General features: G+C 40.7%; 1 protein-coding gene and 1 pseudogene across 7 annotated transcripts in view; both read left to right on the top strand.

The window, feature by feature from the left end:
* LOC311593062 (phospholipid-transporting ATPase ABCA3-like) overlaps positions 1-27,402 on the top strand; it is a 114,273-nt gene that overhangs the window by 18,953 nt on the left and 67,918 nt on the right. For 5 of the 6 annotated variants that reach the window (XM_084774132.1, XM_084774131.1, XM_084774133.1 and 2 more), the window contains 6 exons: positions 7,222-7,338; positions 7,647-7,764; positions 8,098-8,271; positions 11,731-11,912; positions 15,216-15,347; positions 20,967-21,096. In XM_084774132.1, the coding sequence (XP_084630258.1) occupies positions 7,222-7,338; positions 7,647-7,764; positions 8,098-8,271; positions 11,731-11,912; positions 15,216-15,347; positions 20,967-21,096 (853 nt within the window). The remainder of the gene's footprint in view (positions 1-7,221; positions 7,339-7,646; positions 7,765-8,097; positions 8,272-11,730; positions 11,913-15,215; positions 15,348-20,966; positions 21,097-27,402) is intronic. The other variant, XM_084774134.1, reaches the window with a different exon arrangement.
* On the top strand, positions 5,404-6,014 carry LOC311593064 (large ribosomal subunit protein eL13-like; annotated as a pseudogene). The gene has a single exon. The product of its transcript is annotated as a large ribosomal subunit protein eL13-like (transcript).

Raw genomic sequence — 27,402 nt, 5'->3', positions numbered from 1 at the left:
ATATGTCAGTCAGAATGGCTAAGACAAAACAACAACAAAACAGACAAACAAACAACTAATGAAAACAAATGCTGCCATTGTTGTGGGGAAAGGAGAACACATATTCATTACTGCTGGGAGTGCAAACTGGGGCAGCCACTAGGGAAATTAATGTAGAGGCTTCTCCAAAAGTTGCACCTACCACGAGATCTCACTATTCCACTCTTGGGCATAAATCCAAAGGGCTCTATGTATCCAACTGCGGAGATACTTGCTCATCCATGTTTGTTGCTGCTCCATTCACAATAGTTAGGGGGGGAAAGTTTTTCTTGAAGTACAGTTCTGAGCAGTGGAGAACACAATGGTTCAGTAGGTGGACAGGGTTTGAAACAGGCTAGCAGTGTGCCTACCACTACTGCCTCTACAAAGAACAAATGTGGAGAGAGGTATAGAGGACTGGCTGACTTGAAGGGAAAGCGAAAAACATTAAGTATACCACAGGTTGTATGCATCACCATTACACATTCTTTTCTGTTTCCTTATCATTTAAAATGGCAAAAACCATTCTTAGGCTTCAGAATATATGGAAATGGCCTATGAGATGGATTGCTCCATGGGTCATTATCTGCTGGCAAAGCTTGGCCATTTAGGCAAGACTAAAGATAAGAAAGAAATATAGGCAGTAAACTTCGAACCCCTACCTAGACTAGTTGATGGACAGGACATTCTCCACCGTTGAGTGGAGAATAAGATCTGACTTTCACACAAAGTCTGGTGCCCCATTTCTGACCACGTCCCTTGGATGGGGAGGTCTGGTGACACTCAGAGGAAGGATAGCAAGTTACCAAGAAGAGACTCAATACCCTAAGAGCATATATAGGGGGAGGAGGTCCCCCTCAGTCACAGACTGAGGAGACTAGGGGGGAAGTGGGAGGGAGGGAGGAATAGGAGGACACAAGGGATGGGCTAACAATAGAGATGTAATATAAATAAATTAATAAAAATTAACAAAAAAGATATCAGCCATATTAAATATAGCATATTACAACTTTCTCTAAATTTTTGAATTAGACTCCAGACATAGAGTGATTATCAGAAAAAGTATTTCCTATACATTTTTTCCATAAGCATAAATTATAACTTCAGAGACTCATCTTTTATAGCACATTTGTATCTTACATTTTGCTGACAGAGTTTATATTGTTCTTTGAGTTAAATAGAAGTGCACATCAGATTATAAAAATTATGGAGAACATTTAAAATTGGGTTAGAAGATAACATTTGTAGATTGAATATTCTTCTGTAAAAACTAAATTTTTGAAAATGTATGGTCTGGAATTTTGAACAAATGATCAAGCACTTGCTGTATAAGCATTGAGGTCTGAGTTAGAATTCATGACAGGAACATAAGTGGCTGGGCCCAACAGCATGCATGTGTAACATGTAATCTCCGTGCTGGCACAGAGAGATAGTTCAAGTTCAGAGTCTTAGTGGCCTGTCACTATAGCCAAAAGTGGCGAATTCTGGGTTCCTTCAGAACCTTTGTCTCAAAAACAAAGTGATGAGCAACAAAAATCATCCCTAATGTTGACCTCTGGCCTTTAAAAGGACTTGTATTTGTGAGCACACTCCAACACAGTCAAACATAAGATATGCATACATACATACATGTATACCAAACACAATATAGTTCAATAAATTAATAAATGTAAAAAGTATAAAATCTAGTCAACTAGCCACATATCAAATGCATGATAGTAATTTGTAGAGAACCCAGATTCAGAATTTATCTTCCATCAGTAAGAGTTTGATTAGGGAATAGTAATAAAGATTAAAATACTTTTCAAGGTTGCATTATCAAATATATGTGGATTTTACTTGAATCTTATTTCAATAAATACTTGAAATACAAAAAAAAAAAAAAGATAAGAAAGAAGGTAATTTTGGCAGGCCAGAGAAAAGACAGGAAAGACTGAGTCAGGTTGGGTTAGCATGTGGGGACAGAGATTGATGTACGGAGTTATATTTAGGAAGTAGAAATCAGTGAAAATTGATGCGTACATGATTGACTTCACACTTTTGAAAGTTACACACAGTCCTTTCAGGGATTTTCCCACTCCTCAGGTTGTTGCTAAGGCATTTGGAGATGCTTGTCAAGTGAAATCCAGGTTGTCAAGTGATGTCAAGTCCACTGATTCTCGAAGGGACAGTGGTACTGGGAGTTATTGAAGACAGATTTCAACAGGGAACACAATCATTCTTTCCTTTCCTGGCAAAGGGTATGAAATTATGATGCCCCAAATCACCCACACTTGAAACCTCGGTTTTGATAATGTGGCATATGCACAGTGTGCATCCTCACCACTTTCTGCTCTTGTAATGTTTTGGGACGTCTCTCTGTGCTTCATCTCTAAAACGGAGACAACCTGCTACGATGAACATGATTAGAGACACTGCTTGTGAGTGCACAGGGTAAACTGAGCACTACTCAGTTATTGCTCTACTTCCTTTGTCCCTAGGGTGTTACACATGGGATTCCTCCTGACCCGCCCTCCCAGGGCTTCGCTTCCTTTTCCATTTGTGGTAATGCCATCTTCTAGTTGTTGAAGCCTTTGTTAATTTTTCACCGTCTAGCTATGCCAGCAACACTCTCTTTGATTTTGCCAACTGCTGTCTCTCCCTAATGTTATTTCATATTAGTCCATTGCCCCTCAGTGAAAATAGATCAGTTTGAACCATTCTTTGTTTTTTTTTTCTCACTATAAAACCCTTCTCCTTCTTCCCTAACTGATGAATAATCCTTCTCAAATCTATTTTTAACTACGAGTTGAAACAGCCAATTTATTCTTCGTGCCGCGGAAACTTAAACTGGATAGTTTAAGTTACTCTTCATTTTGCTTTATTTAATAAAAATTTTCACTGATGGCACGGTGATGCACACTTTTAATCTCAGCACTTGATGCATAGGCAGGTAGATCACTGTGAGTTTGAGGCCATCCTGGTCTACATAGTGAATTCCAGGCCAGTCAGGACTATATAGGAAGATCCTGTCTTAGAAAATAAGAGTAAAAAACCTAATTATTTGAGAACTTCATACATTGTACTTTGGTTATGTTTACCCCTTCCCCATCTCCTTCCAGATTCACACCCTCTTCCATACCCAATCAACTTTATGCCTGTTCTTTTAATTGAGAATCTCTGATCGTTCTATCTTACCAATAAAGATTCAGGAGTCAGATGTTGTGGTGAAAAACCTGCTACCTCAGAGTCAGAGAAAGCACCCAGCTGACCATCCTACTCAGCTCACATCCTTATGGAAAAGGCCCCAAAGGCTCACTAGCTCAGCTGATTGCCCAGGAAGAAATGATCAAAAAAAAAAAAAAAGACCTCAAGGCTTTAGGCTTGCTAGGTCAAAGCGGAAAAAGCCAAAATCCAAGGAACTGAGGAGCTCAAGAGCTAGAGAGCTAAGAGCTGAAGAGCTAAAAGCTAAAAGCTAAAGAGACCTTCAACCTCTACGTGATGTCTCAAATACCCCTGGACTCAAAGTCTTCCTACTCGTTAATCCCTGTCTGCCGGGTTTTTGTTTGCTTGTTTGCTTTTGCTCTACCTCTTGACCTAGGGTTAACTTTATTAAATCCTGTGTACAGATAGCTCTTGGATTATAGGTGTGTGTTAGGGATCAACCACACCAAACAAACAACAGGTTTTTACAGCTCACAATTTCAGGGATCACAAAGGGATCAAAGACAGGTTTTTACAGCTCACAATCTCAGGGATCACATTGGGATAAAATATCCTGCAACATGTGCCTTCATTGAAACAAAAGCAACCAAAAAACAACTGACAAAGTCCAGTTTGTGCTCTGTCTCTTTCAAATCATTATGCTGTCTCTATTCCCAAAGGCTACTGATGTTCTAATGTGTAAAAACCCACATGAGTGTTGGCTCCAATTTGAACTTAAGAAGAATTGTGCAATAGAGATTCTTTTGCATCCGATGGTCATTTGTATTCCATGTAGCTGTAATCTGTAAAACTTGTTTCAACAGATGGAATGTGGCAACAGTGATGTGCTCTTGTGACTACAACTGTGTTATACTGGATAACAATTATGTTACACCGGATAATAACTATGTTATGCTAGATAATAATTATGCTATACTGAATAATGGATGCTTTGAAATTTCCTCCTGCATGTTATTTGCTGCTGCTGCTGCTGTTAGTGTGCCTATAGGGCAACTCACTTTTTAATAATTACACTTTACTAGACTTGTAATAAAGCACAGTGTTTTTATCTTCTGGTTTCTAACTTGTGCATTTTCTCATGACGGGTCTTATTTCTCTTTTGCCTTATAAGATTACTGCAACTGAACAAGTGACACACACCTTGTGCTCTCCCTGACTTGGATTCAGGCATGCCACTTGGGGTTTCAGATAACGTTATTCTCCTGTCTGAGCCTACAGTGGGAGAGACTCACTTCTCAGCTCTTATGACTGTGGGTAGAATTCAGCTCCTTAAAGTCCCAGGGCAGAGCTTTTTAGTTTCTCTTTTGCTGTTGGCCACAGCAACTAAAAATCTCAAAGTGAATCAGCTGCCATTATGGGGTATGATGTAATTATAGGTATAAGAGTTCATCACCCTTGCCACATTCCATTGACAAGTCGCGTAACCTTCTTACACCAAAGAGAACTAACAAGAAAAGAATCTGAACATCAGAAGGCACAAACGACAAAGCCACCTCAGAGACTATGATACGTGGTGATTTTTAATTGAATTCCAGATGCTGTGATGTTTGCTTTACTGGGTACTTGATAATCTTGCATTCCCAGGGTTTATGTTTTATTTTGAGGCACATTAAGTATCCTGGAGGCAGTTTATTCTTTGGTATCTTTTCTTACTCTTTTTTCAGGGCAAGAGATGGAACCCAGGGCCTTGCATGAGCCAGGGAGGTACTCTTCCACTGAGCTATAACCCCAAATTTCCTTTGTTTGTTTGTTTTTTAAGACAAGGTCTTAAATGTCACTCAGATTAGCCTTGAACATCCTATATGGCCTCAAATTCATGATCCTCCTGATTTTTCTGCCATACTCACCGATTTCTTTATAGCTTTCAGTGAGATGATAGTAGAATTTATTCTAAAGATCTGAGTTTGGAGCAGTTTTGCTCCAGTGATCATTTAGCAATGTTTGGAGGGAATTTTCACAACTAAGACTGGTGTGACTTTCATCTGGTTGGTAGAGGTCAGGGTTGCTGTTAAGTATCCTATAATGCCTAACATAGTGTCCAGTAATGCAAAACTGAACTGTCAACCACCCATGTCAAAGTTGAGAAACCTTGATATGCATAAAGACAGAAAATTTTCTCAGTAGTATTTAGGGTGAAAATCCAGCCTTTCTGCTCTGTGCTTTCCTGCACAGGAGGCAGCCATGGCACCCAGCTGGAATGTCATGATCCTGAAGGCTCACTTCCACAAGGTTTGGCACCAGCAGCCAGCACGCAAGATCTGCAGATGCAAGAGCACCGCATTGCCCCTCATCCCACGTCTGGCCCCATCAGGCCCATAGTGAAGTGCGATACAGTTAAATACCACACCAAGGTCCGAGCTGGCAGGGCCTTCAGCCTGGAAGAACCCTGGGTGGCTGGTATCCACAGGAAAATGGCGTGCACCACCGGCATCTCTGTGGACCCGAGGAGGCAAAACAAATCTGCTGAGTCACAGGTCAATGTGCAGCGTCTGAAGGAGTATCCATCCAAGCGCATACTTTTCCCCAGGAAGCTTTCTGCTCAAAAGAAAGGAGATAGTTCTGCTGAAGAACTTCAATTGGCCATCTAGCTAACAGGACCTGTGATGCCCATCTGGAATGTCTACAAAAGGGAGAAAGACAGAGTCATCACAGAAGAACTTCAAGGCTTTTGCCAGTCTTCGCATGGCCCGCGCCAATGCCTGGCTCTTTGACATCCAAGGAAAAAGGGCAAAGGAAACTGCAGAGTAAGTTGTTGAAAAGAAAACGTAAGGTGCTGTTGGAATGTTGCAACAAATTTTGCATAAAAAAAAGGAAAAAAGAAAATCCAGGCCTAGGCCCACTAAATTGGACATAGTGCTCACATAAAAACCGTTGTGAGTAATCTTTTGACTGTGATTATGGTTTAATCCAGCTGTTGGCAACTGGAACTCCTTCTCCACCTGTGTTGCTCTGTCATAGTCCTGGGTATATGTCCTCTTGAGTTCTAAGATGGAGACACTGTCAGCACCATCTAAAGGTGCCTGGAGCACTTACCCTGCTAACCTCCGCCTTCTCTGAAATTTAGCCGTGGAAACGTCAGCTGCTTTTTCCTCTCCGCGCCTGCGCTGTCTCTTCACCTCAAGGCAGCCGCTGGGCTTTGCTTTGGTTTGCTCTCCAACCAGGCAGGCAATTACCCGCGATCAGCAAAGCATCCGGTTCACCTTGCTTTTTACTTCTTGTCCTTACCCACAAAGAGTACTTCCACGGCTTTTTGTTTGCTTGTTTTCAAGATAGAGTTTCTCTGTATGTAGCCCTGCTTGTCCTGGATCTGGCTTTGTAGACAAGGCTAGCCTCGAACTCACAGAGATCTACCTGCCTCTGCTTCTCGAAGACCCGCGCCACCGCCGCCACTGCCACTGCCGCCGCCACCACTCAGCTTAATCTTAGCTTTTTAAGTCTTCCTGCATCTCACATACACTGGTGCCTCACCTTTGACCATGTCCCCTGGAGGGGGAGACCTGGTGGCACTCAGAGGAAGGACAGCAGGTTACCAAGAAGAGACTTGATACCCTATGAACATATACAGGGGGAGGTAATCCCCCTCAGGAACAGTCATAGGGGAGGGGAATAAGGGGAAAATGGGAGGGAGGGAAGAATGGGAGGATACAAGGGATGGAATAACCATTGAGATGTAACAAGAATAAATTAATAAAGGAGAAAAAAAAGTAAAAATTATCTTAGCTTTTTAATTTTTAGTTTTCAAAAATGTTTCTTATATCAGAACCGGAACTTACTATATCTCAGTAGAAAAACAGAACAAAGCAAAACCTGGCCCCCCAAATTCTATATTGAAATCACAGCTCTCATTGGGTGCAGAGCTGAATTTAGTTAGGTCCTCTGACCCAAAGGTGATTTCTTTGTAAATGGGGGCGGTGATAGTTAAGCCGTGCAGGGTAAGACGTGTGAAGGCGCTTGAAGTGTGTTTGTCATGATTCTTGGCTTGTGTTGACTCTCCTTCAGGAATACCAGCTCATGGTGGGACTCAGTAACACTATGCTCTGGGCTTCGTATTTCATCATCTTCCTATTGATGTATTTCACTGTCATCTGCTTGCTGTGTGGGATTTTATTTCTCAAGGCAAGTATCCATTTACACTCAGCAGGAAGAAGGATGAAGAAGCTGAGGTACGGAGCAGAGACATGTTCGTGTTCCAAGAGTCAGTGTGTTTTTCACTGACTCCACTGTGGAAGTTCAAAGGGTGTAGTCTATCGGGAGGTGGAAAAGAGACTTAGATGAATGAACCTTCTGTGGAAAATGTCTTCAATGTCTCTGAGTGATGTGACTCATTTCACTGGGGCTGGTGTGTAATAGTTCCCTTCCCTTCTATGCCCTCCCCCCTCATCGCTTTTCATGTGATTAAACTCACTTCCTAATTGTTTCATCAGATTACACATGAGAGAGTCTTCCAACACAGCGACCCGCTCTTCATCGCCTTCTATTTCCTGTGTTTTGCAATCTCCTCGGTGTTATTTGGCTTCCTGATTAGCACCCTCTTCGATAAAGGTGAGTGTGAGGTGTCTTCCTTGCATGCACACTTCCATTCTGTGCGTGACCGAAAGGGAGTCTCACTTGGAAGCTACCTCAGAGTTTCAGATGCCACTAGATAAAGTTCAGGAAAATGTCTTCTCCTACTATTCATTTAAGTAAAAGTCTTTAGGGATACCTTCTGTGCACTAGGCACAGTGCAAGGTGCCAGTGTGTGGTCGTGGGCAAAAGAGTTCAGTTCCCTCCCTTTGGAGAGTTTTGTTCTCTTTTGTTATAAAATGAAGGAACTTTTTTTTCCCCCAGCTGTTGAAATTTGTGTGAATTAACTGTCATTTCTTTCTCCCTTTCCAGCATCTCTGGCCACTTCTATTGCAGGTTTCCTTCATTTTCTCACGTTCTTTCCATATCTAATCGTAATTCCGATGTATGATCAGACAAGCCTCAGTGGGAAGCTGGCTCTCTGCCTCATTACAAACACTGCTCTAGCTTTCGGGGCTGACTTAATATGCAAGATGGAAATGAAAGGTGAGTCTTCCCTCTGTGAAAGCACCTGCGTTAATCTGCATCCCAGAAGGAAAGGACAGAACATACAGAGTGCGGCGGGGGGGGGGGGGGGGGGGCAGTAGGGGGAGGGTGAGGGAGGGGCAGAGCACGGGTAAAGGGCCGTTTCAGTGTTCCTGCACTATTGGCTTTATCATAAAAAGTTATGTGTGTGCAGAGTTTAAGTACATACTGTGTACACATATATATATGTACATGGTAAGTAAGAACGATATCAGCAATGTTACAAGTAATATGTTAAGTACTTATATTTGCATGCGTATGTATTTCCCTGTCTTAACTATGCCTTTTCTGGGAGCTAACAGATAACAGAAGTCTGTCATATTGAAAGGTGTCTGTGTTTCAGCACTGACATGATTGTAGATTTTTCGTAGATGAGTTTATCCAGCGGAGAAAAATTTGAGTCGGGTTGTAATGTATAGAGGGGTACGCTTAAATGTTTAGTTTTATTGAGAATGATGGTGAGTGTCATCGTGTTTTCATTCTTCATTTATTGTTAGTCTGACCTGTTCTGTGTCTTAATCTTGCATTCCATAGCTGGAGAAGTTTCTGTGATTCTTATTGTGATATCTTTGTTTAACTTTGGTAAATTAGCCTAATGCCGGCCATTTTATACTGACACAGGAATTATTTCATTCTTTATCTGTTGTTTTGTTTTATTTGGTAGGACACTCAATGAAGACACAGTCTTTGCTGTTTGCTTGCTGTTGTTCTTACTCTTTACAGATTCAGTCTGTCTTAGCTAGGCTTCTGCTGCAATAAAATACCATGACCAAGAAAAGCTACAAAAGAAAGTGTTTACCTGAGCTTACAGTTTCAGAGGCTTAGGGCCCATGATAGCAGAGCAGACATGGTGACAGGAACAGCTGAGAGCTTACATCCTAAAGCTGCAAGCAGAAGGCAGAGAGCACATGGAAGATGATGGGAGGCCTTTGAATCCTCAAATCTCACGCCCGTGACTCACCTCCCTGAGCAAGGCCACACCCCCTAAGCCTTCCCAAACAGTTCCACCAAATGGGCCCGAGCGTTCCAACACACGAGCCTCTGGGACAGCCCTCATGCAAACCACCACATAACCTAGTTACCTATCTGCTCGACTTTTCTGTTTCTTGTTTTTATTTTAATTCTTGTCCTTACTATTTTGTATTATAATTTATTTATATTTTAATTATTAGTATAGTATTAATTATACAGACCAGTAGGCTTTGATATTCCTGGGCTTTGATGCCTCATGACGTGGTGGGCGCTGGTTTCCTGTCCTACCTCAATTCTTTCTGTAGCAGCTTACCTTACTATGTAGCGACTCTTTCTTACCTTCATGCCGTCTTTTTAATTGTTTCTACATATTACAAAATATAAAAACCTTTTCATGTGAGTCTTATCTTACACAACAAAACAACTCCTAGTTCCATCCAGTTTACTTCAAATGAAGATTTCAATCTTCTTCATTGCTAAATAACATCCCACTGTGTATGTACACTCATGTCCTTTACTCCTTTGTGGCAGGCACCTAAACTGAGTTCGTATTTTCGTATATTATGACTAGTTCCTCAATAAACATGTGCGTGTAAGTATCACATCACAATGACTTCCTATTGTGTCTTACCCCTGAGCAGGATTGCTGCCAGTTCTCACATAATATCATCATTCTGTTTCTTCTTATCTTCTCGTGTTTCCTCTAAGAAATCTGCTTTTCTTCAGTGAGTTTATCGCTATGTGTTACTTGGTGCCTCTTCTGTCTTGTAGCTTTTAATATCCCTTCTTTGTTCTGGATTTTTAAACATTTAATCATAAAATGTTTCAGCGAGGTTACCCCCAGGGTGATTTACTCTTGCTGTTCTAAGAGCTTCCTGTTCCTTAGCATCCATGTTCAGCATCTGGATGCTTTGGGGTATTAGTTCATCGGCTGGGTCTTCTCCACCTGCAGCCTGTAGCCCTGTCCCCTGGGAACGCAGATTAGACAGGCACCTGGTCGTTTGATGAGGTCTCAGAGATCTTGTGTTTTGTCTGCATTGTTTCTTTCTTATTTTTCAAGAATGTAGCGTTTTAAGGTCTGATACTCTTTCTTCTAACTGATCTCTCTGTTGTGGAGGCTTTTACACTTCATTTACTGAGCTTGTGATTTTAAAGATTTCTCTTTGATTATTTTTCAAAATCTGAGTCTTTCCTAAATTTCTCCATTGTATCCTGGAATTATCTTTTCTTAATTCATTTAACTGCTCACTTCTATTTGTTGTCCCCTTTTAAATTACTCTGTTGAATTTTTTATCTGGCATATCACACACTTTGATATCTTTGGAACCTGTTACAAGTTATGGTCTTTAAGGGTTGTACTGTCCCTTGTACTCATTTTCCTTGAACTCATGAGTGCAGATTGTACCTGTTTGTACACAGCAGTAACTTCCACTCCCCTACATGCTACCCTAGAGGTCAGAAGTCAATCCTTATTTCTTCTTCTTGATGGATATATATATATATTTGTTGTTTTCATGAAGATTTACCTTAGAGAACTGAAGTATTACTGCCCCACACCCCAGATATTTGCTTTTACTCGGCTATTATTTTGTGTGATTGTTTATGTCATTGTAACTTATCATCAGGCTTGGCTAAAAGTCTCCTTTCATTATTATGTACTTCCTTTTCCTCCTATGGAATACATAGGAGGGCAACCTAAATGTAAGGGCATTATCAAATAACAGACAACTTGTGTCTCTAGAACACGAGTGCAATTTCCTGCTTATTTAATCCCAAACCAGCTGAGCATGGTGGGGCTCTCTACAAACACCACGGCCAGCAGAGGGCCAAAATGCTAGAAGCAAGAATGCTTAGGAAGTCCAGTTCAAGAAGACGCACTGGACAGTGTTGCCACAAACTTTGAAATCCCGACCCTGGGTAGTTTATTTTTGGCACACTTATGTGCGGCAAATTTAGGGAAAAATTACTGGTTATAATTAACTGAACTCCATGTTCACAATAAAGCTTAAGACGTAGCTGCATCAAAACTCTTTAAAATACAAGTGGTGCCTTCCATATTCCAAGATAGGTTCTCTAGATTAACTGAGAAAGCAGGCTCAAAGTAAACAATGCTCATGATAAAGGTCTGGGTCGGGGGTCGGGGTGGGGGAGGATAGAGTTATGGATTGATTGAGATAAACAGGCTCCAGATACGGGTCTGAGGGAGCCAGTGTGGCCTAGATGTAGACACAGCACAGCGGGCACCATGCTATTAACTGTACCAGTTCCCATCCTTCCGAGGAGGCAACTGGGTATATACATCTCTTCCTTTGAAGAGACCACACTGCATGTTTAACATTCCTGGTCTTCCTGGTACTGATCTGCGAACACAAGGACCCCCACACCTCCTACTCGTTTGCTTCAGGCATTGTTGGACATCTGATGTAACTGTCTCCCATTTTGTTTCAGGGCATGGCGCGCAGTGGTACAACTTCGCTACAAAAATTAACGCCGACGATGACCTAACTTTGGCCCACATAATAGGAATGTTTATATTAAGTGCTTTCCTGTATGGCCTTGTGGCCTGGTACATAGATGCTGTTTTTCCAGGGAAGTATGGTGTGCCCAAGCCCTGGAACTTTTTCCTGCAGGTGAGCACATGCCAACCCCATCTTTATGCACCTAGTTTTCAAAGAGTGAGCACAATTGCCTCTAACAGCCTTCTCAAAGGGACTGTAATACCAGACTTCCTGTGACAAAACCTGAGAGAGACAAATACTCATGTAGGCTTCAGTCCACATTCCCATAGCCCACATTGCTTTGAGTTGAGGCAAAGAAGAACATATTTGTGGGAAGACGTGACAGAACAAAGCTACTCACCTCATAGAAATCAGGAAGCAGAGCTGGGATGTATGTGCTGTTGGTTTATTCCACTAGTGCCTGGGTTACTGGATGTTGCTTCCCACAATCAGCCATGGTTCCCTCCCTTAGTTATTCCTCTCTGGAAAAACCCTCAAAGACATACCTAAAAATGTGTTTTATTGAGCACCTAGGCAAATCTCAAGGCAATTAAGTGGACAGTGAAAATTACCCACCATGCCTCCTCCTTGTTGCACTCACATAATTGTTTGCCATATGTATTTATGGAATGAAATGATTTTCTGCAAAGAAATCCCACTTGAATAAATGCATGGTAATGTCTGTAGATGCTAGTGGGGAAAGGAAAAATTATGCCCATGTCTATTTTTAATTTTTAAAATTGACAGAATGACAATTGTATTTAAGGAAACTGGTATAAAAATTAATACACATATATAATGAGTAGGTGAACAAATCAGGTTAATTACCATTTTGTATTTCTTTAAAATTTTATCATTTGTTTTGAGAAACTTTGAATTCTCGCCTTTTAGTCCCTTAGAAGATACATTAAACTATATTCCCTTTATCTCAGTTTTATTAGTTCCCTTTACTCCCTCCACTTCCCAGCCTGTAGCAACAGTATACTATTCTGTATTTCCAAGAAATTAGCAATTTCTAGCTTCGACACATGCGTGGGAACAGGAGACAAATGTCTTCCTGTATTTGGGATAGTTTACCTAATATCATTTCGTCCAGGCAGTCATGCCCTGATAAACAAATATCATGGTCTTCTTTTATGGTCAATACTATTTCAGTTCATGAGGATACATCATTTTCTATATCTATTTATTCCTCAAATCCATGTCTTGGCATCTGAGAACAGTGTTGCAGTAAACAGGAGAGTATAGTTGGGCATTTCCCCAGTTGTGGGGGTGCTGCTTCTACTTTTGTTCTGAGGAACTTCGACTGTGCTGTTTCCCATTATTTGGTATTCTAATTTAAATTCTCACCAGTATAGAGTGCAAGAATCCTGCTTTCTCTTCACATTTAGCAGCATTTGGCAATTGTAACAATAACTGTAACAATGTTTTCTCTTATGCTAGTAGTTACGCCAGTGTATGTGATAATATAGCCTTGTGTTTTTTATCTGCAACTCTTGTAGTGGCGCTGAATAATCTTTACTTACTGGACCTTTGCATATCTTTTGAGAAATGTCATTCATATGATTTGGCATTTTGAAATTGCATTACATTTGTTTTCTCCACCACTGAGTAGTTTTAGTTGCCTGTAGATTCTGAAAACACCCCTTTGGACAACTAGTTTACAAGTATTTTCTCCCACTGCACAAGTAGGCTTCGCTGTGTTGACCATTACATCTATTTGCAGATGATTCTTAGCTTGATGTGATTCTACTGGGCTGATTTTGCTTTTTTAGTTGTGCCTTTGGGATCTTACTATAAAAAAGCACGAACTATCCTGATGTCTTAAAAACATTGCCCCATTTTCCTTCTAGTAGGTTTAGGTGTATGATTCTCTTATGTGCGGAAAGACTGGCCTTTGATCTCTTTCTGTGCACAGACATGCAATTTTCTTAACAACATTTATTGAAAGGACTTTTAAAATTCAGTATGTTTCTAATACTTGGTACCTTTGGCCTAAAACTAGCTTACAATACATTTGTGGCCTTACATTTGGAGTCTATAATGTGTTCCATTCAACTGTGTATGTTATTATTCCTGGTTAGATACCACAGCTTTACAATATAGTGAAAGACTAGATATGTTGATTTTGCATGACACGCGTGTACAAACATTTACTAGAACACATACCTGTGTGTGTGTGTATGCAGTCAAGGGGAGGATGTCAAATGTCCTGTTCTATCACTCTCCACCTTACTCCTTTGAGAGAGGGTCTCTTGTTGAACATGGAGGTAGGCTAATGACCAGCAAGCATTACGTTTTAGCATACTTATTTAATTTATTCAGAATTTTATACTTTTTATTATAGAAGTTCATTTATTTGATTAAATTCACCTCTACGCACGTCTGTAGCTATTGCTGTTGTCACTTAGATTGCTTTTCTTGATTGCCATTTCAACTAGTGTGCTTTTAGTACACATAAAAAATTTGTTCATTTCTGTAGGTTAACTGGTGTAGTTCACTGAATGTATCATTTTATTTATTACCTGCAAATTGAAATCATCTAACTTCCTCCTTTACTGTTTGGGCACCTTTTATTTATTTCTCTTACTTAACTGTCCTGGCTAAGCCGTCCACTACTGCATTAAGTAAGGATGGTAAAAATATAAACACCCTTGTTCCAGATGTCAAAGGTAGTGCCTTCAGCCTTCCCCCATTTGAGATGATGTTGGCTATGGGCTTACAATGGATAGAATTTAAATGTGCTAGCTAAATTCTTACCATATTTTATTTTTTGAAGATGTTTACAAGGACGATACTCTGAATTTTACCAAATGCATTTTCTATCTCTGTTGGGATGATGCTATATTTTTTTAAGGATCCAAACTTAATAACTTTGTCAAACATATAATTAAGTGGAGCAGGCTTTCCTATATAAATATTTAAATGGTAAAGAAGACAGGGACTACCCAGAATGGTGTGTTTCCCTGCTTATTTTGTCCTAAGACACCACAGACTTGCCTTTCATTGCTTGTATAACATCAGTGAAAAAGACCCTTTGGTTAAAATAAAAGCCAAGTGGTTTAAAATATTTATGAAAGTGATTTTGTCCTCACAGATTCAGTGAAAAGAGCTAGAATGTGCACTATGTGTGGGCCAATCCTGCTAGAAAGACCTGGCTTGGAGTGAGGCAGTGCTCTCACTGTGCCTTTTGAGGCGGCTTCACTGACTGTCTTCTTTCCACAAGCTTTAAGTAGAATGTGGGTTCTATGATCATGATTTTAGAAGTTTATATTATAGACAGACATCTTTGCTTCACATTGCAATTTTAAGTCACTGATCGCAGCTTTCTTTAAAACTAAGTGAGATGAGCCAGAGAGCTTTGAAATCTTTAGAGCACTTAACTTTCAAGTATCATCATCATCATTACTATTATTTTGCTTGTTGTTATTTTAGAAATCCTACTGGTTTGGAGAGCCAGCCATAAGCAGGGAGGAGAGCCAAGTCACTGATATACCCCCAAGTGATTTTATTGAGCCCGAACCCCAGGGCTTAGTGGCCGGCATCCAGATTCAACATTTGTTCAAGGTATTTATTTATTCAACAGGTTTCTGTCACTTGAAAGGATGGAGGGTCAGTCCACTATGAAGATGAAATGTTTGTCGTGGCCACAACTTCACAGATATGCTGATTAAAAGTTCTTTTGTAAGATAAAAATGAAATGTATATAAAAGAATCAAAAGTTCAGGGCACAGCAGCCAAGCCCGTTATCCCAGACTTTGGGAGTTTAAGGCTTGCTTGGGCCACATACTGAAAAATCTGTCTCTAAACAACATCTCTCTGTGTTATTTCTCTCTTTCCTTCAGAATCTACCTTTATGTTTATAATAATGCCATTCTCCATGATCTTCCATTATAAAAGTCAAGATGCTACTTTTATTAGATTTCTAATTTGTTGTTGTAAAGCAAATAGTATCGTGGCTTGTTTTATAAGTTAGAAGTTAGGCTGCTTTGCACTCTTTGATACGTCGTTAGGCATTTATTTTTTCTCCGGATCATCCAAGATATGTGTGTGTGTGTGTGTGTGTGTGTGTGTGTGTGTGTGTGTGTGTGTGCGCGTGTATGTATGTTAAAGAAACCTATCACCTGCTTACATTCCCTTGCCTTCCAATTAACTATTCCAACTTAACTTGAATGTTTATTTTCATAATTTGTGGCAATGGACTCCTTTTAATAATTTCTGCCATTTACCTGGGTTAAGGGCCATTGAAGGACTGGTGGTGTAGCTCCTTTCCTGCCAATGAGCTGACTCCACATTCTGCTTTGATCATATATAGCTCAAGTGTCCAACTGCCTTTTCACTCGTTTTCTTTGGATATTTACAAATATTTTTTAATATGGCAGTTCTATATCCAAAAAAGTATGTTGTTATGCCCTGTTTTTTGTTGTCTCCCCTCTCTCCAGATTTACTTTCCTGACGAACTGCCCTGGCACACACTTCTGCTGTCACAGGGATTCTTTTCTCCCCAGATCTCTCCACAAAGTTTCATACACAGCGACATGCATGCTCAGCAGACCCGAACCCTCTCTGTAGACATGTGAAGAAGCATAGAGTAGTGGCCGCTCACCAACAGTCAACATGTACAGTAAAGAGCTTCACTAGGAACATGGTATAGATATTAGAACTAGTAGCCACGAATTTTAAAAGTGACTAGTATATTAAAGAAAATGAGTATTTTTGGGGTTTTTTTTTTTTTTTTTGGTTTTTCGAGACAGGGTCTCTCTGTGTAGCCTTGGCCATCCTGGACTCGCTTTGTAGACCAGGCTGGCCTCGAACTCACAGCAATTCACCTGCCTCTGCCTTCCGAGTGCCGGGATTAAAGGCGTGCGCCACCACGCTCGGCTTTTTTGTTTGTTTGTTTTTTGAGACAGGGTTTCTCTGTGTATCCCTGGCTGTCCTGGACTCACTTTGTAGACCAAGCTGGCCTCGAACTCACAGTGATCCGCTTGCCTCTGCCTCCCGAGTACTGGGATTAAAGGCATGCACCACCACACTTGGCCTAAGAAAATAATTTTAAAAGGACAGAAATGGCAAAGTCCTAAGATTACAAGCATAGAAAAAGACTAATCAGTAAGGATATGAACAACTGAAGACCATACTTGATTTATATGACCCGATAAGCACATTGCATTGAACAAATGCAGAAAGCAAGTACATGTAGAGTGCTTTTTTTCCTCCTTTATTAATTTATTCTTGTTACATCTCAGTGGTTATCCCATCCCTTGTATCCTCCCATTCTTCCCTCCCTCCCATTTTCCCCTTATTCCCCTCCCCTATGACTGTTCCTGAGGGGGATTACCTCCCCCTGTATATGTTCATAGGGTATCAAGTCTCTTCTTGGTAACCTGCTGTCCTTCCTCTGAGTGCCACCAGGTCTCCCCCTCCAGGGGACATGGTCAAAGGTGAGGCACCAGAGTATGTGAGAAAGTAATATCCCACTCTCCACTCTACTGTGGAGAGTGTTCAGTCCATTGTCTAGATCTGGGTAGGGGTTTAAGGTTTACCGCCTGTATTGTCCTTGGCTGGTGCCTTAGTTTGAGTGGGACCCCTGAGCCCAAGTCTGCCTATCATAATATTCTACTTGTAGGTTTCTAGGACCCTCTGGATCCTTCTACTTTGCCATTCTCCCATGCTTCTCTCATCTAGAGTCCCAATAGAATGTCCTCCCCTCTGTCTCAGTTTCCTGGTAAGTGAAGGCTTTCGTGGGACATGCCCCTTGGGCTAATATGCAGATATAAGTGAGTATATACCATTTGAGTCTTTCTGCTTCTGGGTTAACTCACTCATTATGATCATTTCTAGCTCAATCAATTTATTCACAAATTTTGGGAATTCCTTGTTTTTAATAGCTGAATAGTATTCCATAGTGTATATGTACCACAGTTTCTTTATCCATTCTTCTACTGAGGGACACATAGGCTGTTTCCATGTTCTGGCTATTATGAATAAGGCTGCTATGAACATGGTTGAGCAAATTTTCTTGTTGTGTGCTGGAGCATCTTCTGGGTATATTCCAAAGAGTGGAATAGCTGGGTCTTGAGGAAGCCCTATTCCCATTTTTCTGAGATAGCACCAGATAGATTTCCAAAGTGGCTGTACTAGTTTGCATTCCCACCAGCAATGAAGGAGTGTTCCTCTCTCCCCACATCCTCGCCAGCATGTGGTGTCGCTTGAATTTTTGATCTTAGCCATTCTGATGGGTGTAAGATGGAATCTCAGAGTTGTTTTGGTCTGCATTTCCCTGATGACTAAGGAGGCTGAGCATTTCTTTAAGTGTTTCTCAGCCATTTGATATTCCTCTGTTGAGAATTCTCTGTTTAGTTCCAAGCCCCATTTCTCAATTGGATTATTTGGTTTGGTGGTGTTTAATTTCTTGAGTTCTTTATATATTTTGGATATTAGACCTTTGTCAGATGTAGGGTTGGTGAAGATCTTTTCCCAGTCTGTAGGCTGTTGTTTTGTTCTCTTGGCAGTGTCTTCTGCCTTACAGATGCTTCTCAGCCTCATGAGGTCCCATTTATTAATTGTTGACATTAATGTCTGGGCTGTTGGACATTGAAAGTTCAATTCTGAACTTCATATGGAAAAACAAAAAACCCAGAATAGCTAAAACAATCTTGTACAATAAAAGGTGCTCCGGAGGAGTCTCCATACCTGATCTCAAACTGTACTATAAAGCAATAGTAATTAAAACAGCATGGTACTGGCACAGCAACAGGCTGGTTGATCAGTGGAATCGAATCGAAGACCCAGATATGAATCCACACACATATGGTCATTTGATTTTCGACAAAGAAGCCAAATCCATTCGATGGAAAAAGTATAGCATCTTCAACAAATGGTGCTGGTCTAACTGGATGTCTATGTGTAAAAAAATACAACTGGGCCCATATTTGTCACTCTGTACAAAACTCAAATCCAAGTGGATTAAAGACCTCAACATAAAACCAGAGACACTAAGTCACTTAGAAGAAAAAGTGGGGAAGAGCCTGGAACATATTGGTAGAGTGCTTTTAAAAGACATCCTAGGCCCATAAAGCACACATCTCAGCATAAGCCGAAATCAGAATGCTCTCACCAGAATGGGAATTAGTTAAAGGTGAATCAATGGAAAACCCAAGATGTCTGTCAAAAAAGAGACTATAATTCTCATTGCCCTTGCTTGCCTCCCAGAATTTCAAAGTAAGAGCTCATTGTTGAAGATACCACATATTTTGGACGGATGACTTGACAAAATTAGGTTGTAAAGAGCCTGAAAGCCTCCTCTCGTAGGACTAGCTTTCATAGTATCACAAGCTGCTGTAAAAGTTGTCTAGAGAGAAAAGCTGGAAATATCCTACCCATTTGCAGTGAATGGTCCTTCCCAGCTGAAAGACTGTGAGCCATGGAGTAACTAAGCCCAATGGATAATACCACAGTGCAACCTTTACACTTTCCGCACGATGCTCAGGGAGCATGGTGGAAAAGGGGGTGGAAGGATTGTAAGAGCCAGAGGAACAGAATGCCTGCTGTGAATGTAAGTTCAGCTTGGAGAGAGAGAGAGAGAGAGAGAGAGAGAGAGAGAGAGAGAGAGAGAGAGAGAGAGAGAGAGAGTGTGTGTGTTTTACTTAAGTACGTCTGCAACAATGAAGAGGTCATGTTGAAGTTTTTTAGATAGGGGTTTAAGGACCTTGGTTCAGGGCAGGAGCTAGTGTCGAGGTGTATAGTAAGAGTTCACTCCTCAGTGTTTGGCGAACATCACAAACGGCACCAGGAGTGTCTGGTGTTGCTGAAGGTCTGGCCCAGCTTCAAGCCTGAAGTGGAAAGTCTGCAGTCAGCTGTGTCACAGAGCAGTCGAGACTGTCCATATTTTCAAGATAGAATGGAGAATGGAAACAGAAGTTGTGGGGGCAGGCAGAAAGCGGTAAAACTGTGAGTGAACTGAAACCCACCAACTTATTGTGCAACGTGTGAACAACTTCCCAAAATGGCTATTAAAATGAATTTACAAATTGGACTTACACCACATTCCGATTTTCATTTAGTCTAAGATACTACTTCTCAAAAGAAAATGGCTGTTCACAACCCAGGAAAAAACCATTTAGATACAGGCAGACAAAGGCACTTAAACTCAGAACCATTAGACCTTCACTGAAGTAACAAATGGGCTACATGCAATATACCATCCTACTCAAAACACCTTTTCTTTCAGGCACAGGTGGAGACAGGGGTGTCTAACTAGTCTTTGTACTTCCCTTTGCAACATTGTGTCCACCGTTGATACATAGTTTACTCCATGGGATGTGTGCTTGCAATGCCTTCAGCTGTTAAACCTCCTTTCTTCATTTGTTAGATATCTTGACTGTATTTTCATGAGCACTGATCTAGGTTCTCTATTTGTTCCACGGATGCATATTTTGGCTAATGTTTAGTATTCATATGTATACATGCATATGTATTTTCCTGTTCTCCTGTTACATTTTTTTTTCTGTCATGGAAGAAGGTGCCAGATATGCCATCAGTCAGAACAGGTTCTACAATGCATGCTACACAAGTGCTCAATCTTTTATTGTTGAACAAATGAGTTCATTAGCAGTGATTAGTGACTAACAAGCTTTACAGGGAGATATCTCAGGTTTGTCAGTCCCAAATTTTGGAGTGTAGCTAGGTGGATAGTTGTGTGGCTCACAGAGATAAGAGCACAGGAGAGAATGTGCCTGTTAGGTGTAATGAGTGGAGTCTGGAGTGTCTAGAAGCTGGCGAAATGCAACAGGATTTTTAGCAGTTCATTCTGCGACGTGGAATAAAGACTGATGGGCTGACTAGGCTGACTGACTGGAGCTAACTGACTGGGGCTGACTGACTGGGGATGACTGACTGGGGCTGACTGACTGGGGCTGACTGACTGGGCCTGAGTGGGGCTGACTGAGGGTTTTATCAGCTTCAAGATTGGAGCAGAGCAACATCATGAGATTGCTCAGAGGGAATATGTAACTGATGCAATCCCCGTGACTGCCTATAAGCACTGTTTGGTTCCCATAATTTAATCTCTCTTTGATCTTTTTCTCCAGCCTTGAGATTAATACATTTTCTCCAACTCTGAATAATTAATGAATCCTTGTTTACAGGCAACAGTAATCAAATTAGTGTTTGTTTCTCTTTCCACAGGAATTCACCTTAAAAAATAGTACCCTGATGGCAGTAAAAGATTTGTCTTTGAACTTGTACGAGGGACAAATAACTGTTCTTCTAGGACATAATGGGGCAGGAAAAACCACCACCTTGTCCATTCTTACAGGTATGTACCAGGGATCACCCTGGGTGGATGGAGTGTGGGGCTTTTGCTGACACTTCTGAAGCCAACACCATCACACAGTTAGTTGATTCTCTCATCTCTTAAATAAAAATCATTATTATTCATTTAGTTAGAACATATTTCTCTTTGTCAGATGCTTCAAACCCACCTTTCTTCTGAGTGTGCCATTCTAAATGATGCTCCAAGTCCCCTCTTTGTAAAGTTTGTGTTCATTTTTTTTTATACTGGCTCCCCTTACATTAATTTACCTTCTGTTATTCTTTCCCCATTGTTGAAAACCATTGTAATTTGCTTGGTGAGCATCATTCTCACGTGAATGCATACTACGAATACATCTGAGTTTGTTAAGAATATTTTGAACACAGAGATAAACTGAAAAATGTATAATAAATCTCTCTATATATAAATACCCTACATTCTACTATTCCAATGTTTTACTACACTTCCTATATACCTATCAACCCCTTTAAAATAGTTCAAAGTTAATTCTATACATTCAATACTCCTTCACTGTGTAATTTAGAAATTTCATAAAAGTTTTGATAAAAATTTCATGATGTTTACATTTTTATTCTTTTTAAAAAATATTTTATTAATTTATTCATATTACATCTCAGTTGTTAGCCCATCCCTTGTATCCTCCCATTCCTCCCTCCCTCTCGCGTTCCCCCTTCTCCCCTCCCCTATGTCTGTGACTGAGGGGGACCTCCTCCCCCTGCATATGCTCATAAAATATCAAGTCTCTTCTTGGTAACCTGCTATCCTTCCTCTGAGTGCCACCAGGCCTCCCCATCAAGGGATGTGGTAAAAAATGGGGCACCAGAGTTCGTGTGAAAGTCAGACCCCACTCTCCACTCAGTGGTGGAGAATGTCCTGTCCATCAGCTAGATCTGGGTAGAGGTTCTATGTTTATTGCCTATGTTGTCCTTGGCTGGTGCCATAGTTTGAGCAGGACCCCTGGACCCAGATCCACACATCATAATGTTCTTCTTATAGGTTTCTAGGACCGTCTGGATCCTTCTATTTCCCCATTCTCCCATGCTTCTCTCACCTAGAGTCCCAATAGAATGTCCTCCCCTCTGACCCACTTTCCTCGTAAGTGAAAACTTTCATGGGACATGCCCCTTGGGCTAGTGTCTTCATATAAGTGAGCATATACCATTTGACTCTTTTTGTTTCTGGGTGAACTCACTCATTATGATAATTTCTAGTTCAATCCATTTGTTGACAAATTTTGGGAATTCCTTGTTTTTAATAGCCGAGTAGTATTCTATAGTGTAAATGTACCACGGTTTCTTTATCCATCCTTCTACTGAGGGACACTTAGGCTGTTTCCATGTTCTGGCTACTATGAATAAGGAAGCTACGAACATGGTTGAGCGTATGTCTCTGTTGTGTGGTCGGGCATTTTCTGGGTATATTCCAAGGAATGGAATAGCTGGGTCTTGAGGAAGCCCTATTCCCATTTTTCTGAGAAAGCGCCAGATAGATTTCCAAAGTGGTTGCATTCCCACCAGCAATGAAGGAGTGTTTCTCTTTTTCCACATCCTTGCCAGCTTGTGGTGTCACTTGAATTTTTTATGTTAGCCATTCTGATGGGTATAAGATGGAATCTCAGTGTCGTTTTGATTTGCATTTCTCTAATTACTAAGGAGGTTGAGCATTTCTTTAAGTGTTTCTCAGCCATTTGATATTTCTCTGTTGAAAATTCTCTCTTTAGTTCTGAGCCCCATTTCTCAATTGGGTTATTTGGTTTGGTGGTGTTTACTTTCTTGAGTTCTTTATATATTTTGGATATTAGACCTTTGTCAGATGGAGGGTTGGTGAAGATCTTTTCCCAGTCTGTAGGCTGTCACTTTGTTCTGTTGACAGTGCCTCACATTTTAATTCTTTAATTGCTAAATTTTGAGATGTGAATATATCTGTGTGACTTAACTACCTCCTAAGATGGAGAATTATACCCAGAATGTCTTTAATTTTTTCAGATAATCCACTTTTAAAAACCCATTTTTATTTACATATTTTGCGTGTTGTTTGTGCCACAGCACACATGTGAGACCAGAGGACAAGGAGGAAGCCCACTTTCTTCCCCGAGGATCTGGTGGTTGCTCTCAGCTGCCAGGCATGGCAGGCGGTGCCTTTGCCCACAGAACCATCTCACCAGCCTAGGAGTTCTACTTTCAATTCATTTCAATGAATACATTTTATATAAACAACAACTTTGTTTATTCCATTAATATAGACTGTTGATATGCAAGCTATTGGGATAGAACTCTCCAGGGGCTTTACAGTTGCTGATGAGCAGACAGGAGCTGTATAGTGCGACTTGAGAAACAGATAGGCCTCAAAGGGAAAGTTCTACCATGCAATTGTGAATAATTCCTGCTTAGGAATGAAATCTGAGTCTAGGAAAATATTTTTAAGAGCATGAACAGAAAGAATGGTGTGTATTATAAGGACATGCAGGGCCTGGGAGCAAGAGGATAGAGACTGTCACATGGGCAGGGAAGAGAACGAGTGAGGGATGCAGAGAGCATGGCAGTGTCAGGGGAGATCCCAGGACAGCGCTGAGATCTCTAGGGCAGGCCAGATGGGTAGAGCTGACTTCTGAGATGACAAGCGATGGTTGAATTTCCTCTAAGCCTTAGTTAAAAAACCGCTTCTTAAAGGCGCTCCATCCAAACTGTAAAGGAATCACTGTTGTGCTTGGCAGCAGTGTACTAACTTCTACCACTCAGTGAATGTTCCTGTGTCTGCCATCTTGAAACACACTCCGTGTGTTACACGTGTATGGCAATTGTCCCCAGAACCTGTGACTGTTGCTTTATATGTCAGAGATTTTCAAATGTCCTTAAGCACAATGCAGTGACTAGTGACCTGTAAGGGCGAGCCAGAGCAGAAGGGGACACACAGAAGAGAGCCGGTGGTGCAGGAGTGGAGGCAGAGGAGGCCAGGTAGTGCCACCTGCTACCAGAGCATGGTTAAAGCAAGTGACCACGTTTCCTCTTCAGCTTCTCTTGGAGGAATGCTTTCTTCAAGATCTTCAATTTGGCTCAGCATCATTGATTTTAAGCTTCTATCCTAAAATAAGTTTGTTTTTAGCCACCAAGTCTATGATATTTGTTACATTAGACATTGGAAGCTAATGTGCTTGTTGCCTCCAGATACAGAGGCACTTCTTTGCATCGTATCCATGCCCTCACAACTTCCTGTCACTGTGCATGCCCAAATGCTTCTCTTCACACTTCAAAGTTTTCTACTCACCTATGAAAGGTAACTTCCACATCTCCTCATTGATAATTATTAACTCTAACCTGTGCTTGGAAATTAATATGCCCCAAGTGACTAGAGCAGTTCCTCGCAGAGTATTCAACAAATGCATGCAGATGTTTCACATGTCACCACTGTCCAATGATTTGCTTTCAGAATTAAATTTAAATAATTTGAGGCAATAAACAATTTGTTAATTTTTGAAATTTTAGTATTTTCTAGTAAATATTGTATAAGCCATTGTCCTGAGTGTGCAGTTGAGTGATTTTAGTATACTCACAGTGTTGTGTGACAGCTGCCTTGATTTTGCTCAGGAAGAGCTTTGCTGCCCTGAAGGAAACCTCTAACCCTAAGCTGTCACTTTCTAGCCAATGCCCTGTCTTTATAGCCACTAATCATCACCAGCTGGATGTCAGGGCCTATGGAAGTGACTAACTGAGACACTTCATATAGATGAAGTCATAAATATGTGGCCATTCATGTGTGGGTTTTAATTTTACTGTCATATGTCCTTTCATTTTACTCCAAAGGAAACATTTTCAAATTTCTTGTAAGGGAAGGTAATTATTATGAGACTCACTCTGTGACTGATTATCTGGTGCTGTCTTTGAAGGAGAGTCTTGATGGCAATAGCCAAGGAAGGGAAGCAACTTAGATGTGTGTCAGCTGATGAAGAAAGAAAATGTGATACATATGTACAATAAACACCATGTAACCACAAAAAGAATGAAAATGCTGTCATTTGTGACAATGCAGACAGGAATAGAAAAACCAAGTGAAACACAGAAAGAAAAGACAAGTACTGTATGGTTTGATTCACAGATAGAATGAAAAATTAGTATCATAGAAGTTGAGAGTAGAATTGTGATTCATGAGTCTGGAGAGAAATGAGAAAGGATGAATGGGGAAATTGGATTAATGGTTACTAAAGTAGTAAGCTTTAGCTCAGAGATTTAAGGGTAGTTCAACATATGCAAGTCAATAAATATAAAAAGTCATATAAATGACTTAAAGACCCAAATCACATGATTATCTCAATTGATGCAGAAAAAGATTTCAATGCCTCCATGATAAAAGTCCCAGGGAAGTCGAGTGACGCATGCTTTTAATCCCAGCACTCAGGAGGCAGAGGCAGGTGGATTGCTGTGAGTTCAAGGCCAGCCTAGTTTACAAAGTGAGTCCAGGACAGCCAAGGCTACACAGAGAAACCCTATCTTGAAAAACAATGACAACAACAACAACAACAACGAGTCCCAGGGAGAGTAGGACTATAAATGAGAAACCTACAGGCAACATCACCCCAAATGGAGACACATTTAAAACAATTCCAGTAAAACCAGGAACAAGACAGGGCTGCCCATTATCCTCACTTCTTTTCAATATTGCCCTCAAAGCACAGAGAAACAAGAAAAAAGAAGTAAATTATCATGATACAAATAGGGAAAGAAGAATTCAAATTGTCTATATTTACAGACAATATTATATATACATAAGAGACTCCAACATTATACTATAATCTAAAATCTAACCTAAAAGAAGTCAACAAGTTCAGTAACACGTTAGGATGCAGAACCAACGTACAGAAATGAATGGCTCCCCACACGCCAACAAAGGACAAGAGACAGTGGACACTTGAAGAAGTGAGCTTCAAAAAAAAAAAAGAAACATCTAGGAAGAAGCCTAATCAAGAAGGTGAAGGACAGGTACAATGAAAACCGTAAACCCCTGAGGAAAGCGATAAAGATACTAGAAAATGGAAAGATACCACAGGCTTGTTAATGATGGAATTAATACTGTGAAAATGACCTACTAAAACCATCCTCAGATTCGATGTCATCTCAATTAAAATCCCCATCTCAATCTTCAAAGAAATGGTAAAACTATCCTAAGATTTACATGGAACCACAAAAGATACTGACAAAAAAAAAAATAAGTTCCAGAGGAATTGCATTCTAGACATAAAAATATGCTACAGAGCCACAGGAATAAAGACAATATGGTGCTGCCACAAAAGCAGCCATTAAAACAAGAGAGCAGAATTGAAGATCCAAACATGACTACTAGTTGCTGCTGCCAGTTGCCAAAAATATATTCTGGTGGGAAGAAAGCTCCTTAACAAGTGGTGCTTAGAAAACTGGATGTCCACATGAAGAATAAAATTATTGCCATATCTATCACTGTGCACAAAACTAACTCCAAATGGATAAACAACTTTAATGTCAAACTCACAGAGGCAGTACCCTGTATAATATAGGTCTCGGAGAGGCCTTTTAAAATAGGACTCCATTTACCCTGGGCTGAAGGGAAACAGTTGGCAAGTGGAACATCAACAAAACTAAAATGCTCATGTACATCAAATTAAGAAAATTAGTGAAGAGGAAACTGATACAGTGGGAGAGGATCTTTTCCAGCTAAACTTTTGATATAAGATTAATGTCCAGAATATGTAAAGCATTCACTACTGATTGCAAATTGGTCTAGCCACTATGGAAATCAGTGTGGAGAATTCTCAGAAAGCTAAACATGAATGTGCTCTGTGGCCCAGTTATTCCATCCTTGCCATATTCCTCAAGGATGCCATATGTTGCTCTGTTCACAATAGCCAGGAAATGGAAATATCCTTCAGCCAATGAACGGATCACCTAAGCACCATGGAATACTACTTGGCTGAAAAACAAAACAACTGAAATCCTGAATTTATTTTCCAAGTAAATGGATGGAAGTAGAAAAGATTAGATTGAGTGAGATAACAGAGATCCAGAAAGGCAGATATCGAACATTCTCTTTCATCTGTGGCTCCTATATTCAAACCTTCAGGTGTGGGTAAATAACCATGTAAGTGCTGCAGTTCTGAGGGGAAAGGCTTCCCCTGGAGAAGTTCTACTGCAGCTGCCAGACTGTTTCCCCAACACAAGTGTGACAGCTCTGCTCAGGTGGGGGAATGTTTCCCCAGTGCAAGTGTGTCAGCTCTGCTCAGGTGGGGGAATGTTTCCCCAGTGCAAGTGTGACAGCTCTGCT

Source organism: Acomys minous, assembly GCF_964271855.1.
Source record: "Acomys minous genome assembly, chromosome: 2".
NCBI lineage: Eukaryota > Metazoa > Chordata > Mammalia > Rodentia > Muridae > Acomys > Acomys minous.
The sequence above is the reverse complement of the archived record's forward strand: the minus strand, read 5'-3'. Positions and strand labels throughout refer to the sequence as shown.